General features: G+C 53.9%; 1 protein-coding gene across 1 annotated transcript in view; it reads left to right on the plus strand.

Annotated features, from left to right (window-relative positions):
- Window positions 1-1,360: 1,360 nt before the first annotated feature.
- TMEM132B (transmembrane protein 132B) overlaps window positions 1,361-15,712 on the plus strand; it is a gene marked incomplete at both ends in the record, with an annotated part of 344,057 nt that continues 329,705 nt past the window's right edge. Inside the window, one exon of the mRNA XM_080821852.1 lies at window positions 1,361-1,427. Within this exon, the coding sequence (XP_080677978.1) occupies window positions 1,361-1,427 (67 nt within the window). The remainder of the gene's footprint in view (window positions 1,428-15,712) is intronic.

A 15,712-nucleotide genomic window follows, 5' to 3' on the forward strand; every position in this document is an offset into this window, starting at 1 on the left:
CCTCCAGCTGCCTGGGGCAAGTTTCAGGGCATCTGAGGACTGGTGCAGGAGCCCCCATGTGCGCCCAGCATGATTCATTCATTGTGCTGCGCCCCGATTGCCCCGCCTGGGTTGGGGTGAGGGGTGGCAGCGCGGGGGTGGGTGGATAGTAGGTGCTGTGACCCCCAGTGAGGCCCTGTCCCCAGGTTGGAAGAATCCCACCACCCAGTTCCCATCCCCGCCTCCACTACACCCTCGCGCCCTGGCAGCTCACCCCTCCTCTCACGCCCCCTCCGCCTCCAGGGCGTCCTCTTGCTCCGGTAAATAAGGGAGCCCGAGGGTCCCTGCCTCACATCTGGGTAGACATCCCAAGAGGCCTTTGATGATGTCTTTCAGGATCCCTGACCGCGCCCAGCCAGCGCACCCGTCCTGGTCCTGGGGCTCGGTGGGCACTCCTCAGATAGCCCCCAACTCCCAGAGTCCACCCCTGCCTTCCCCTCCCCAACAGGCACCCCCCAGCTGCGCCAAATTTATCCCAGGACCTCTCGTCTGCGCTCAGCCTTGCAATCCCTGTGCCCTGTGGGCCCTCAGCCCCCCGCACCCCCTCCCCACCTGGCGTCCCTGCCCCATTCCAAGGACCTTCCCCTGTCTCCCCCACCCTGCGACCTTGGGAACTCCCGCCGCTTGGCCCGAATACACCCCGGTCAGTGTGCTTTTGGCCGGCAGGTGCCCCCTCCCGCGGCCCTGTCCGCGCCCACGCCCCCGACCGCCCCCGCGGGTCTCCCCAGGCCGGTGCGGCCCGGAGCCCTCCCCCGGGGACGCCGGGGAGTGGCACGTCCCGCCGCCTATGGCTGGGCGGCCGTCCTGGGCCCCGTCTCCGCGGCGGGCCCGCCCCCTCCCGGGCCCCGCCCCTCCCGGGCCCCGCCTTCCCGCCGCCGCCCCGCCCTCCTCCCGGCGCTCGCCGCTCGCTCACTCTCTCGCGGGCTGAGGGGCGGCCGGCAGCTGGCGCGGGCAGAGGCGGCGGCGGCGGCGGCGGCGCCACGGCGATGGGACGGGCGCTGGGGCGCAGGAGCCGCGGCGGCGGCGGGGCCCGCGCAACTCGGGCCAAGTGCGGGGCCGCCGGCGCGGGCGCGGGGCGCTGAGCCCCCGCGGCCCCCAGCTCCCCGGCCGCGCACGGCCGAGCCCCGGAGAGCGCGCAGGGGCGAGCGGAGGAAGCGCCGCCAGCGCCGGCCGCCTGCGTCTGGGGAAGAGCGGCGCCCTGGGGGCGAGCCATGCCCGGCGCCCGAGCGTAGCCGCCGGGGGCTGCCCCCCGGGAGCCGCGGGCCGGGTCGGGCGCGCGACAGGAGCAGCCCCGCGCCGCGCCCACCGCGCGCCGAGGACCATGCCGCCCCCGGGCCGGGCGCCGCCGCTCGGGCTCCTGCTGGCGCTGACTGCGCTCCGGTGCCCAGGTAACGCGTCCCCGGACCCCATCCCCGGCCCCGGCCGCGGCGCACAAAGTTGGCTCCCGCGCGGGGCGGCCACCTCCTTCGCAAGTCCCCGGCAGCTCGCATCGCCCGGGCTCGGGCAGCTCTGCGGAGACCCCGGGAACCCAGGGGGTCCCCGGCACGTACCTCCGCCCAGCGCGAGAGCCCGCCAGCCTTCCTCCCCAGACCCCAGCTCCCCTGCGGATCCCTTCAGGGCGCGCGGGGGCAACAGACCGGAGGCGCTCAGCCTCTCGAGGCGGGTGGGGGCGCGCCTCCAGGAATCTAGCCCCCTCCTCGCCCCGCCTGGTCCTGGTTCCCGCGGGGTTTTGCTGTGACGGGGCGTCGGTGGACCCCTTCTCCCGATTTCCTGATGCCCCCGGACGACGCACGGCCGTGCGTTGCCAGGACACCTGCGGGGCCCCAGCCTTGAGGTCGTCTCGGTCGGCGCAGTCTGTCTGGCTTGTCCGCAGCCTCTCCCCGCGCCTCGCCGCACCCTCCTGTTTTTACATTTTACACCCCCCCCTTCCCCGAACATGTCCCCTCCCTAAGTGGCCTCCCCTTAGGTAAGACGCAGCTTGCTTCTCGCTTTCTGGAGACGCGTGCTGCCCCAGCGCCTTGACCCCAAGGCGGCCAGGCAGCCCCGCGCGCGCAGGGCCGCCCGGAACGTGGTGATGCCTAGAGCCATTGCCTGGGTACCATGGAGCCGGGCTCCCTGCTGAAACCGACGCAGCTGTCGCCAAAACCTAGTGAGTGGGGAAGGCAAAATAGTCATGTTTTTTCTCTCTGCTGGAGTTTGGAAAGCTTCTACCACCTTGGGGTGGCTACATGTTGGTTCTAGAAGAAACCTGTGTTAAAATGCTAATCCCTCTCCTCCCCTCCCCCCACCCCAAACAGCGGAGACAATCCTAAAGGCTCAGATGAACCCGGAACAGTCACGAGCAACATCCGTGTGCGTTTGGAGAGCTCAGTTCTCCAAACATTTTTAAAATCGGGACCCATGATGTGGGAGCAGATAGCTTTCGCGTTAGAAAAATTCTCATTTCCTTAACAAGCGAACGGCACAGACACCCAGGCTGCTGTAGGAAAATAGAACTTTAACTTTTCGGCTGTAACTGCTTTAGGGAGGTTGCATTTAGGAACACACCTTGTATGCCAACTTAATGTGTGGTGTATTTGCATGGAAAAAGTAAATATTGACTTACTCTGAGATGCCCTTAAGTGACCCAAAATATTTCATAAAACCTTCCACTCGGAGAGAACCTTCTGTCAGAGATATCCATCGGCGTTCAGCCTGGGCTTAATGTGTGGATGAATCTTCAGTCTGCCTGGCCCTAGGCAGCTATGATAGCTGTTGTGCTCTCAGCTTTCTTCTGTGGTACACGAGGGGGGTCAAGGCTGTTTCTTCCTAGCTGAAGCCCTGGGACCTGTTCCCAAAAGTGCAGTCCCTTGGACTTGAAAATTGCAGTTCTGTCTCTATTTTGTTTCTCCACGGGGGTCAGCCTTTGCCTGGATGTGCTCATAGGGGAATATTGGAAATCTCTCCGAGAAGCTGGCTGCCTAGTGCTTGTAAGAGAAGATGGAGAACCCCCGCCCCTCCCCTAGCAACAGAAGAGCTTGTGCCTGGCTCTGGGGGGCCAGATCCTGGCGGGGAAGGTGTGCCGCCCCTGAAACCTGCTGCTGGCCCAGCTCCTGGCCGAGCTGCCCGGCTGCTTTTCCCCGAGGCTCAGCTGGGCAGCTCTCTTGGTGAAAGCCACTAGGACAGAGCCCTCCATGCCATTGTCAGGTTCTCGGGAGCCCGTGGAAGTCTTCCACGGGTCCCTACCAGGGACGTAAAGAGAGACAGTTTGATAACTATATTTAGCACCAGTTAGGAGAGCTAGGAAGAGAAAAACAAGGCTGGAATTCTTGAAAGATACTTAGCTGCCTACTGTTGGTGGAAAGGTTCAGAGGAATTAGCTAGAGCTTCCTTCAGAGCTCGTTGGATTTTCTGGGTAATTTCTGGCATGATTTACCGACCACGTTTGGCTGAGGTTCTGGGAGAGGGGCTGGAAGGGTTCTGAGGGAAGGAAGGACGCCCTCTCCCCCATCACACAGGGACTGTCTGCTCCGTGCCCCCCCACCCCCCGCGTGGGTAGCTGCCATGGTAAAGAGTCTGGTGGGCGTACTTCTTTCAGCCTTGCAAGCTCTTAAACATATGGAACTGTACTTGGTAAGAGTCAGCACAAATCTCCCAGCTTAGCGACTAGGGGGCCCCCATTATTCAAGCCACTTTTGTGCATTCTACGGCTTTGCAAATTAGCGGCGCTGTTAGAACCCCTGCTGGGGAAAATGGACGCGCCTTGCTTCATTGACCCATTGTGCTCGGGGTCTATAAAATTGGGGTGGGTGGAGAGCCCCCGACAGAGGGGCCTTGTGAGTGGCAGAGGCTGCTAGTGCGGGGAGGGGAGAGGCGGCTTTGGCCTCAAAGCAGAGACACTCCTCACCCTGCTCGGCACCTTGGCATGGCCTGTGGTATATTTCATTCTCGTTACAATAGTGGTTTTGGGGGGGGGGTTGCCTTTGGATGGTGTTGCTCTTCGGAGAGGTGGCGGGGAGTGGTATGCAAATGCTGTCACCTCCCCTGAGTGATTTAACCACAGTACAGTGGAGGTTCCCAGAGTAAATCATTTCAAGTTCCCCCCCCCCCCACCGGATGCAGGGAACTTGGGAGGCGTGAGGCTTCTGCATGAGCGGTGCTCGGAGCCAACAATGAGCACGGTGGTTGCCATGATCCAAGAGAGCCAAAGAAACCCCTCGTTTGTTGGTGTGAAGTCCAGGAGGGTGGTCTCCGGGCCGGCAAAGCCCTTCCAGAGGCCTTGTTCCCAGATGAGCCCCCCAGTTGTACGCGGCTGGGTGGCTCCTTTCTTCTCTCCTGGGACTAATAGTGAATTTCCCTTTGTAGCTATGGCGTCGAGCAAGTGCGTGCTGCCTGTCACCGTGGGGAGATGGGGGTGCCCCGGCCCCATAGGCGGCATCCTGGGGCCTGAGTGGCACCACCAGCTCCCTCTTGGAGTAGGTGAGCGGTCTTGCAGAGCAAGGGGGCATTTTAGAGCATCTCCTCCCCTCCCCCCACAGACCCCTTTGCAGATGGGAAAAAGGAGACTTGGGCCAGGGAGTGACTTGCTCAGGGTCACACGGTGTATTGGTGTCTGAGCACGCTCATGGCTCACACAATTTCTCTTTTTAAAAAACTCTCCACCCAGGCGTTTCTCACTGGACACAGGGGAGTCTTTCTGGTCAAGGATCTCTACTGTGTGGTCCTGGAGGGGACTGTGGCTCCATTGAAGGAGCCCAAGGTCATGAGAACGACAGCGGCTCGGCGGGATCAGAATAGCAGGGGTCAGCTCACAGAGGCAGCGGGTCCTCGCAGCCGTGCCCCTGGGGACAGGGCGACGGAACCCAGAGCCGCTGAAGGTGCTCACTGTGTCCCCGCCCCTGTCCCAGGCCTTGCCTTGTCTGGACACGCGCTGGCAGGTGGACACTCACGACTCACGGTTTCTAGGGGAACATATTGAGATCCAGAGGTGCTAGTAACTTGCCTGCGGTCACACGGTGTCAGGTGTCTGTACCGCCCGCCCCCCCCGCCCCCCCAGCCAGATCCCCCTGCGGGGCCTCACACAGCACGGTGTGGGGATGGGCTTCTTGATCCCGCAGTGCGGTGGGTTCCAAGTCGCGTCCCTTCCGCGGCCCACCTTCTCTGGGGGCTTGTGCCGCTTTTCTGTAACAGGTAAATCTTGTTCCTGTGAACTGAGGCTTAGAGCCATAGAAACCCAACAGATGGGAGTCAGCTCTGCAGGCAGCTGGGAATCCTTCAGGTTGGGTGCCCTCGAGGGATCAGGTGGTTCTGCTAAAGGCCGAAACTTTGGCGGACAGAATCCCCCTCCTTTCTATTTCTGTTTCAGTGGAACTCAGAGTCAGCATCTCAGTGACTAACCCCGACTGACTGCTGACTGTGTTCTGAGTGACTCCTCTACTACCCGATGGGCGTAAGGACTGGTGTTCGCCCCACTCTACGGATGGGGAAGCTGAGACCCACAGAGGTGCTGTGGCTTATGCAAGGTCACAGAGCCCGAGAGGGTGGGGGGATGCACGGAACCCACAGTGAGCCTGGCTCTGAGTCTGCTCTGAACTGCTCCCTTCTCTGTGAGTGTGGACACTGAGTATTGTGGGCGACTGATTGGAATTTGAGACTAATTTGGGCCCAGGGGATTCGGGGGTGTGTCTTAAGTTGAAGGCGGAGTTGGCTCTTTTTTGAGAAAATCGTTTTGGGGGATTTTGGCTGCTCTAAAGTCAGCCCCCTTGGTTGGGAGCCCTGGAGTGTATCGGCAGGGAGGTTGGCGTTGGGAGAATTGAGCCTGCGTGGAAGTCCAGCGGGAGAGGGTTGCTCTTGGGCCGTGTCTGGCCCGAAGACTTCTCTTGTTGGTTGCCAGCATTTAAAAAGTGGGAGGTTTCAGTGTCACAGTCCAGGTTGTTGACTTCTCCCTAGAAATCAGGAGATATTGAGGAAAAAAAAAAATCTCTCTGACGCTCAGTTTCCCAATCTGTAAAATGGGTTCTGTCTTAGTCCATGCAGGCTGCCGAAACAAAATGCCACAGGCTGGGTGCCTTGTAAACAACAGACCCTATTTCTTATGGTTCTGGAAACTAGGAAGTCCAGGATCAGGGCACCGGCACGGGCACGTTCTGGTGAGAGCCCGCTTCCTGGCTCCTAGATGCCGTCTTGTCACTGTGTCCTCCCGCGTGGAAGGGCGCGGGGGAGACTCTGGGGTCTCTTTTACGAGGGCACTAATCCCACCCGTGAGGCTCCACACTCATGACCTCATCGCCCCCCAGAGGTCCCACTTCCTGATCGCATCACCTCGGGGCCCAGGTTTTAACATATGAACTTCGGGGGGGACACAGACACTCAGCCGATGGCAGGCCCTGAACTTACCCCCTTGCTGATCTGGTCACAAAGTCGGGCAACACCAAGGGAGTGAGGGAGCTGTCTGCACAGCCTGTGGTTAACAGGAGGGAGGACAGGCAAGAAGGGAAGGCCAGGTGGGCTCCTTGCTGTAACGGTCAGAGCTGTGAAGGTTAATGTTGGCTTCTCACTTTGGGTTTTTCTGGATTCTTGGGTCACCATCCGGGGAGAGCTTTGGGGCTCAGTTGCATTCCTATTGGGGATACTGAGGCTCAGAGGGGCACAGGGACCTGATCAAGACAACATTGACCATGAGTGGCGGGGGGGGGGTCTCCTCCCCAAAGCACCCGACTCCTGTCTTTCCTGCCTGTAAGGTGCCCTCTTGGCCTGGAGTTTTCCCTCAGTTTCCCTGCCTTCCGGCTTAACTGTGACTCCAGGGGCTTGCATTCTAGGGCAGGTTTGTGTGACGGAGAGAGAGAGGGAGACAAGGAGCCAACAAACTCATAAACAAGAAAGTCCTCGACAGTAATCTGCGCTCCTCTGTTGCACACAAGGCAACGTGATGGGGAGTGGCTGGGTAATCCAGGAAGACTTCCTGGAGAAGGTGGCATTGATCTTAATCTGAGACCTGCATGATCAGGAGGAGCCAACCTGGAGAAGGGTGTTCCAGGCAGAAGGAATGGGAGCACTTGCAAGGTACCCTGCACAGTGCCTGACACATAGCATATGCCAGGAGCTGCCCGCTCCCTCCCTCCCTCATTCATTCATCAGACAGAAATTGATCAGCTCTGAGCACTGTGAGGGTACAGTATGGAACAAAGGAGACACATCCCCCATTCTCAGGAGCTGGTATTCTGGTGGAGCAAGACCATAATAAAACAACGGACAAAGAGAGACATGATGTCAGGCCGTGACAGGTGTCACGGGGAGAGACAAAGCACAGTCACTTTTTGTTACTTTATTCGCCACCCGGGTGCTTGTTTTGCTACTTGCCTCTTAGTGTGGGATGGCCCTTGATGCCCACTTGTCTGCTGAGGGGAGGGGAGAAAGAAGCCTGGGTTCTTGGAGTTGAATTCCGACGTCTTTCCCTGCTTAAACCCCCTGGGTCCGCAGTCAGGGTGTTCTGAACTCCCTTCCCTGACACCTGACTCCTTAACTGATCAATAGCCTCTCCTTACACTTCAGTCCCAAAATAGTTACATAAAAAATCAATAGAGTCCAATTTGATTTGCTGTATTTTATTACCGAGGGTGATGGAGTGTTTGGAATTGCCTGGTGCTTCTGAGCCGGGTTGTTTTGCGGTGTTAACCTAAATTAACCCGTTGGGGGACCTAACTCATCATGGCTGGGCTTCGGTGCCCAGAATTCAGCGCCCAGGAAGGGTGACTCAGTAAATAACGCATCGCTAATGTCTGCTTTGTGTTTGGAATGCCTCCCACCAGGGCTCTTAATGCAGCGGAGCAAATGGACACATAAAAATGGTACCGTGGCTGCTGCGCGCGCTCCCGGGCCGGCTCTGCGTGCCTGCCGGAGGGTCCTGTCTTTCCTTCCCGAGCTCCGGAGTGGCAGGCTGGCTCTGCCTGGTCTCCCGGCCCTCGGAGGCCGTGGCTCCCTTTGTTTGCCCGGTTCCCTGCATGTTGTGTACTGTCGACGTATTTAGATCCTTGGCTTGGTATTTTTCCCTTCCGTAGTTGTGCCATCTGCCGCTGCGGGCGGCTGGCGCTCCTGGGCGGGCTGAGGGGGCCCGATTCGTGGGGCTGGGGGGGCGCCTGGGCGCAGGGATGAGGGCTCTGCAGATGATGAGGCTGCAGGCGGGGCGGGGGAGGCCGGGTGGGAGGGGACCCTGTTCTCCCGGAGTCTGCTTGCTCCAAGCGGAAATTTGGGGCAGGGGCAGGGGAAGGGGAGGGGCGTGGTGTGGATGGAAGATGTCATTTCACCAAAAAAGTTTCTTAGGGTGGCAGTGAATTGGGACTTTTCCAGTCTAGTGGAGAGCTTCTGGCTGCCTTTGGGCTGTGTCTGGCCGGGAGACGCGTCTTGTTAGTTGCCGTCAGTACCCAGGATCCTGGCTTCTCTCAAGAAATTGGGAGACCTGGGACGCTGCTCTAGCTCCTTGACCTCGCTGGGACTCCGTTTCCCCGTTTGTGAAATGGGTCCTGAACTCCCCTCCGGCCGATCTTCTTCTTTGAAACTCCAGCCCAGTCTGCTTCCTTCCTCCCTGTCTGCCTTTGCTTGTTGGAGCTTATTTTTATTGTGCTCCTGTGTTGTGACGGGCCCTGTTCTTTGGGCTGGGGAAACGCAAGAACAAGACAGCCCCAGGCCGCTGTCCTTGTGGGGTCAGCATTAAAGTGGAGATAGATGCTGGACTAAATGAATAACTAAAATCCAGTTTGAGTGGAGGTTAAGTGGTAGTAAGCACAGAGGAGGGCCCCAGAGAGGGAATGCTGGGAGGGATATTTTGCGATTTAATTCCATTTCATGTCATTATTAAAAATTTTTTAATTAAGTAAACTCTACACCCAATGTGGGGCTTGAACTCATAACTCAGAGATCGAGAGTCACATGCTACGCTGACTGAGACAGCCAGTCAGGCACTCCTGCAATTTTATTTTATTAAAAGATTTTATTTATTTATTTGACAGAGGGACACACAGCGAGAGAGGGAACAGAAGCAGAGGGAGTGGGAGAGGGAGAAGCAGGCTTCCCACTGAGCAGGGAGCCCAACGCAGGGCTCGATCCTAGGACCATGACCTGAGCCAAAGGCAGACGCTTAATGACTGAGTCACCCAGGCACCCTGGTCCCTGCAATTTTAAATAGCAGCATCCGGAAAGGGGACATTTGAGCGAAGACCTAAAAAAGTGAGGAAGCAAGCTATCTGGCAGCTGTCTTGGGGAAGAGTGTTCCAAGCAGAGGAAATAGCCAGTCCAAAGGCCCTGAGGCCGGAAAGTGCTTGGCAGGTTCAAGGATGGAAAGGAAGCCAGTGCAACTGAGCTGAGTAAGGGAGGGAGAGCAGTGGATGAGCTGACAGCGCCGAGTCTGGTAAGGACGGTGGCTTTTCCTCTGAGTGAGGTGGGAGCCCTTGGCAGGTTTAACAGAAGAGGGCCGTGCTCTGACTCTCAGGAGCAGAAGCCGGGAGAGCCGAGAAGGGCTACTGCACTAGTCCAGGCTTGGATCACAACGGCGACTGTAGGGGAGGTCACAAGTGGGATTTGGGTGCAGTTGGAAAGTTGCTGCACAGGCTAGCAGACTGATAGATTCATTCAGTAAATATTTATTGGGTGCCAAAGCTATGCCTATCACCGTGCTTGGAATTGGGGCCAAATCAATATTTGTTAGCGATGAAATTAACAAACAGAACGTACATCTGTGAGTTGGGCTTTTGCCTTCTGCAAGTTCTTCCCCAACAGCCCCAGGGAGAAGGTTGGGGTGGGTGAGTGTTTCTGCATCTCGGGGATGGACCTGGTAACATCCCTAGTGAGAATACAGTTAAGGGGATCCAAGGATGACCCCAGAAGCAAAATGCTTGTTAGGGTAGTGCCTGGCACATACTTAGTGTTCAGGAAACGGTGGCAATTATTGATAACGTTGTTAGGACCATTAGGAAGCCAGGACCCCGTTACCCTATTTGTCCCTGGAAGCGCAGTGGGTGGAGGTTGGATTTGAACCATGACCTCTCAGACTCTGGTACTCGTGGTTCCTGCTGGCACCAGTAATATTAAAAGAAGAAAAGTTGCCGTGCTCGTGATAGGATTACTCTGGGACAGTTGATTGCTCGTTTGCCAGCATAGGTGTATTGGCTTCATCTAGTAGACGTGAAGGCGAAATGTTGCATGTCAATCAAATCCTATCTTCTCCGTCAACTTCCACAACATGACATGCTGCTTATTATCTTCTGTATTCCTTAAACCGGCATCCCCACACGACGGCCCGTGGACTAAATCTGGCTCTCTACCTGTGTTTGTAAATAAAGTTTTATTGCAACCCAGGAACATCCATCTGTTTACACATTCTCTGTGGCTGTTTTCTCCCAACAATGAGAAGTGAGTCGTGTCAGGGATCATCTTGCTTGCAAAGTCGGAATCAACTACCGACTACCTAGCCCTCTCGAAGAACAAAGTTTGCCTTAAAGGAAAGTCAGACAAGGAATGCTCTGTACATGGGTGCTTCTAGCACACATTTGTGGCCAAGAACAAGTATCCCTTTTTAACAGCAAAAAAATTGTCCCGTGCATCTGAATGAGAAGAATTGTGGGTTTGGTATCACTTGGTTGGAAAAAAAAACATATTGATTGAAAGTTGCCATCAATTCAGTAATGCTTTTGAATGAGTGGGTTTTGGTAATTACAGTAGCATTTATGTAATATTTTAAAAATAGTAGCACATGTGTGTGTGAGATATTTTTACTCTGTAGGCAAAGCTGGTTGGCTTATCGTTCAGAAGACCCCTTGTAGGGATGCTGCCGGAGATAACCAGTATTAAAGGAGCCCACTGGTTAGTTATTTTATACTTGGCATGACTTCGATCAATGGATCTCTTTTCTGGCCTTGTGTTTTTTCTTTTTGGTTTCTTTTAAAGATGAACTTAGCCTTCTGTTGTGTTTACTTGTGACACCCAGGTCTGTGATACTTTAAGTTTTCAGGGCTAAGATTTCGAGTTCACTTATGGAGATCATGTGCCAAATGTGAAGTGTATATCTCTATATTAATGTGGATTCTTATCATTGCAAGGGACAAAGTTGGGAATTTACTGGACTCTGGAGCCAGGAAGTTCAAGGAAGAAACAGCTTCAGGCATGGCTAGATCCAGGGGCTTAACTCTCCTGCTCTCTCACTTTGTCTCTTGGTTCTCTTTTCCTCTGTGTTCATTTAATTCTCAGACAGGCTTTCTCCACCTCCTGGCAAATCTGGCCAGTCAGCTCCAGGCTTTGTTCCCAAGCCAGTCTTCTCTTTTCTAATCATAACAGCAAGAACCCCTGGACTAACCTGGGTGCTGGACTGACTGTGGATGAGATCCTGTATGTGATTAGCCACATTTAAGTCAAAAACTCATCTCTGGAGTAAGAATTGGAAGCACGTTGCCAGAAGGAGAGACAAGAGATGATTTCCCAAAGGAAATCGTGGTGCTTCCACCAGAAGGAGGACAAAGTTGCTGCAAGAGCTTACTAAGTGAGGTGGGGAGAACCTTCCAGGCAGGGAGGGCCCTCACACGTGGACAGAAGCCTCTGGTGCCCCTCCTCCTAGGAGCGCGTAGACACCCCATCCCATTCTGTGTGCGCTCTCAGCAGCTGCTGAAACCGCGGGCTGCTTTATTGTATGTGGACCTCTGAAAGCCCCAGCCCGGGGACTTCATGCGTATTTTCGTTGCTTTGATTGAAAACATGGAGTATCTGGGATGCATTCTGCTAATATGTATGAAAAGAGAACCTGGTCTTTGACCCAGCAATCCCACTTCTGGGAAACCTATTTTTTTTTAAGAAGTGAAAAGCACCACTATACAAGGGTGTCTGGTTAGGGATATTTAGAAGCAGCATCTTGTGTGATGGTGACAAAAAAGAGATGACTGTCCATCCATAAAGTCATTCTTGACTGAATGGTGGTGTTTCCCTGTGGACTACCATGTAGCTGTTAAAAAGAGCAGCTTGGAGCTATATCCATTCTCCTGAAACAGGGTTTATTGTCAAGTGAGGAAAGTGAGTTGCATGGTAACTTAGAATGTGCAATGCCATTTTAATAAAGCCGATGAACCAAACGTCCCCTCTGCGTGTAAAGTAGCCAGTGTTTATATAGTGCTCGCTATATGCCCGTCACGATTGTAAGTATGTTATATAGCTGTCTAATACAACAAGCCTAGGTGTGCGAGTATTGTCATATCCCTTTTAAAGAAGGAGAGATTAGAGTTATATGACTTCAGTGAAGGAATGAAGGGGGTGATATGGTGGGTGGCGGGAAAGGAGGGGCAGCAAAGGGAGGGCATCTGGAATGTTTGACATTTTAGCCATGATAATGCCGAGTTTTATGTAGAGAGCCCCGCTTTTCCCCTTAGGGTTTCTGGGTCACTATTGGGGCTGGTGAGCATAACCCTCTAGGGAGCCTCCAAATTTGCTGCTGTGTTTTGCTGGTGCAGGGGGTTCTCATGCATGGAACTCAGGCGAGCCGGGGGCGATGGTGCTTTGTGGGTCCCTGCGGGAAAGGGAGCCTGGGTTTGTGGTGTGGTGGGCATATCTGGTGAGAAAGGTTTCAGTGGTGAGTAACACAGGCTGACTTAAAATGGCAGTGGCTTAAAAAGTAGGAGCTTGTTTCTCTCCCAAGTCAGATTCTGGAGCCGTGTAGTTCAGGACTTTAGGTTGACTCTGTCCCATGAAGTCCTCATGGGCCCTTGCTCCCTTCTATCATTTCAAGCTTGTGGTCTTTGTCCTCATGGTCCAAGATGGCAGCTGCGGGTACAGCAATTTCATTTTCATTCCAGGGACCCATATGGGGGTGCAGACAAAGAAAGGGTAGAGGATGTGCATCAGATGTCTTTTATGAAAGAGTCCTGGTAGCCCCATGGTGCTTCCTCCTGTAGACTTACATCCCACCGGCTGTGACTAAGTCACATGGCCACATCTAGCTGCAAGAGTCTGGGAGGTGTTTTGTTTTTAGAGAGAGAACAGGAGAGTGATTGAGCGGGGTGGGGGACAGAGGGAGAGGGGAAGAGAGAATCTTTATCAGGTTCCACGCCCAGCAAGGTGCTGGATCTCAAGACCCTGAGATCATGATCTGAGCTGAAATCAAGAGTTGGACGCTTAACCAACTAGGTGCCCCCATGGGGAGTCTTCCTTTTAGTTGGTTACAAATCAAGGGTTCTGTTACTGCAGAAGAACAAATGGACGCCAGGGGAATAATTAGTAGATGGTGATGAATACTTCAGCAGGGTAACACAGTGTTTGGAGAGAAGGCATGAACTATCAGGATCTTTTATTACTGTGTGTGTGTGTGTGTGTGTGTGTGTGTGTGTGTGTGTGTGTGATTTTATTTTGCCTCCTAAGGTGGGGCTTGGGAGACATAAGTTTTTATGGGTGCCAAGAGGAAAATGAAAGCAGATTGGTGAATGATAAACACCATCTTTGTCAAAGATATAAATATGGCTTAAAGATATATTACAGATAAATCCGAAGTCCCTGTAGGAAATATATATATATGTGTATAGATAGATAGATAGATAGAGATATATACATATGTATAGATATATAGATATATATAGGTCTATATCTACATTATAACAGTTTTAGGTTTGTTTTTGGTACATATACATCTTGTCTCTTCCCCAATATCCATGTGCATATTGAACTATCTTATTTTTTTTGCGTTGCTGCACGGTAGTGCATGATATGGAAATACCAAAGTGTATTGAGTGATTTCCCACTGCCTCACAAGAAGGGGATTCCCCGAACATAGAAAAGGGGGTCAGAAAGAAGGGGTTTACCCCCCCAGGAACACTGTGCAGAGATCAGCACCCCACTGGGGTCTGCGGACATTTGAAATAAGCCGGGGTGGGGCTGGGGGATAGCAGGCGGAAGAGCTGACACCCGAGGAAGTGGAGCTAACTGCAATGGGGACGATGGGGGACAGGTTCTTAGAGACCTGCTGCAGCTTCCCCAGGTTCTAGTCCTAGTGGTTCCCACTGTGGAGGACTCCCAAAGGACTTGGGCTGCCAGCCCATCTACTCCTTGTGTCTCTCCAGATTCTGGGAGCTTCAGTCTTAAAAAAGGGATGTCCTTCAGTTCCCCAGTCTCTGCCTCTTTAGCCCTTAATGCTAACTCATTCGTTTCTAATGCAAAAGGCTCTCTAGAAAGCACTGTGGATTTATGGTGAAATTTTTATTTCCTTATGATATCTTTTTCTCCTTCCACCCACCACCCCCTACGCCCAGCCCGGTTTAAGTGTTTTTCTCTTAAATTTATGGGCTGAGCTGTTAAGAGGGTCTGCATATTTCAGGAGGAAAGGTGTCGGGGGAGGAAGTGTCAGCCTTGCTGTTCACACCAGCTTCACTTACACAGGCTCTGAAGTGGCCTCGTCTTCCTACTGGACCAATTTGCCTGTCAGCTCAGATCATTTTGTGAAGGCGACTGCATTCTGCTTCTCTCTCACCGTAGCACAGAGACAACGAGGGAGGAAGGTGTCGCAGTGCTTCTCCCATATTTCTCCCACTTCAAGGGTCCCTCACTCCTCTCGCTCCACCCCTCCCTTTGTGAAAGTTTTTAATACGTGTTTGAGTGAGGAAATGGACTTGTGTCACGTCGCTCACTGCCGAGTTATGGTTCGTGAACTGTTTCAAGTACATTCGCTGAAATTCAAGGCCTGAGCTCAGGCAGGCAGACTGACAGACTGCCTGGGTTTGAATCCCAGCTCTGCCACTTGCTTGCTCTGTGACCTTGGGTTGGTTACGTAGCCTCTCTGTGCTGTAGCGTTCCCACTTGTGACATGGGGAGAGTAGGAGCTCCCACTCCTCGGGCTGCTGTGAGGTTTAAGGGAGATGGGGCATAAGAATTCAACACAGGGCTAGACTTTGCAGGAGTCCTTAGTAAATGTCACTGCTGCCTTAATTCTCGTCTCCATTCACTGAATTTTTTTTTTTAAAGATTTATTTATCTATTTGAGAGAGAGAGAGAGAGAGAGAGAGAGAGAAAACATGAATGGGGGGAGGGGCAGAGGGAGAACTGGAGACAATCTGGAGCAGACTCCCCTCTTAGTGTGGAGCCTGACCTGGGGCTCAAGGCCAGGACCCTGAGGTCATGACCTGAGCTGAAACCAGGAGTCAGGTGCTCAATCTGCTGAACCGCGCCCCCCCCCTCACCGAGGCAATGCCCCCCCCCATATGTTTAACTGAACACATACTGTGTGCCCTGGGGCTCGTTTTTCTGGTTTTGCTCGTTCCTGCTCCCATATCGCTTCATACCCAGATCCTGTCACGTGATGGTGGCCGTCTGCTCTTTTTGCCTTCCTCTGAGAATAACAGCCAGACTTCCTTTTCTTAACTTATGTTTTCAAGTGAAGATATAATTGACAAACAATATTAGACTGGCTTCAGGTGTACGGCACAGTGATTCGATGTCTATACATGTTATGAAATGACCACCACGATAACTGTAGTCCCCGCTGGTCACCATGCAAAGTTTTTACAGTTTTATTGACTGTCATCTCTATGAGATATATTGTATCCCTGTGTCTTATTTATTGTATAACTAGAAGATAGTACCTTGTAATCCCCTTCACCTTTTTTGACCACCTTCCCCTTCCCACCCCGCCCCCTCTGGCAACCATCAGTTTGTTCTCGGTATCTGTGAGCCTGTT

This window comes from Martes martes, assembly GCF_963455335.1.
Source record: "Martes martes genome assembly, chromosome: 13".
In the NCBI taxonomy this organism is placed as follows: domain Eukaryota; kingdom Metazoa; phylum Chordata; class Mammalia; order Carnivora; family Mustelidae; genus Martes; species Martes martes.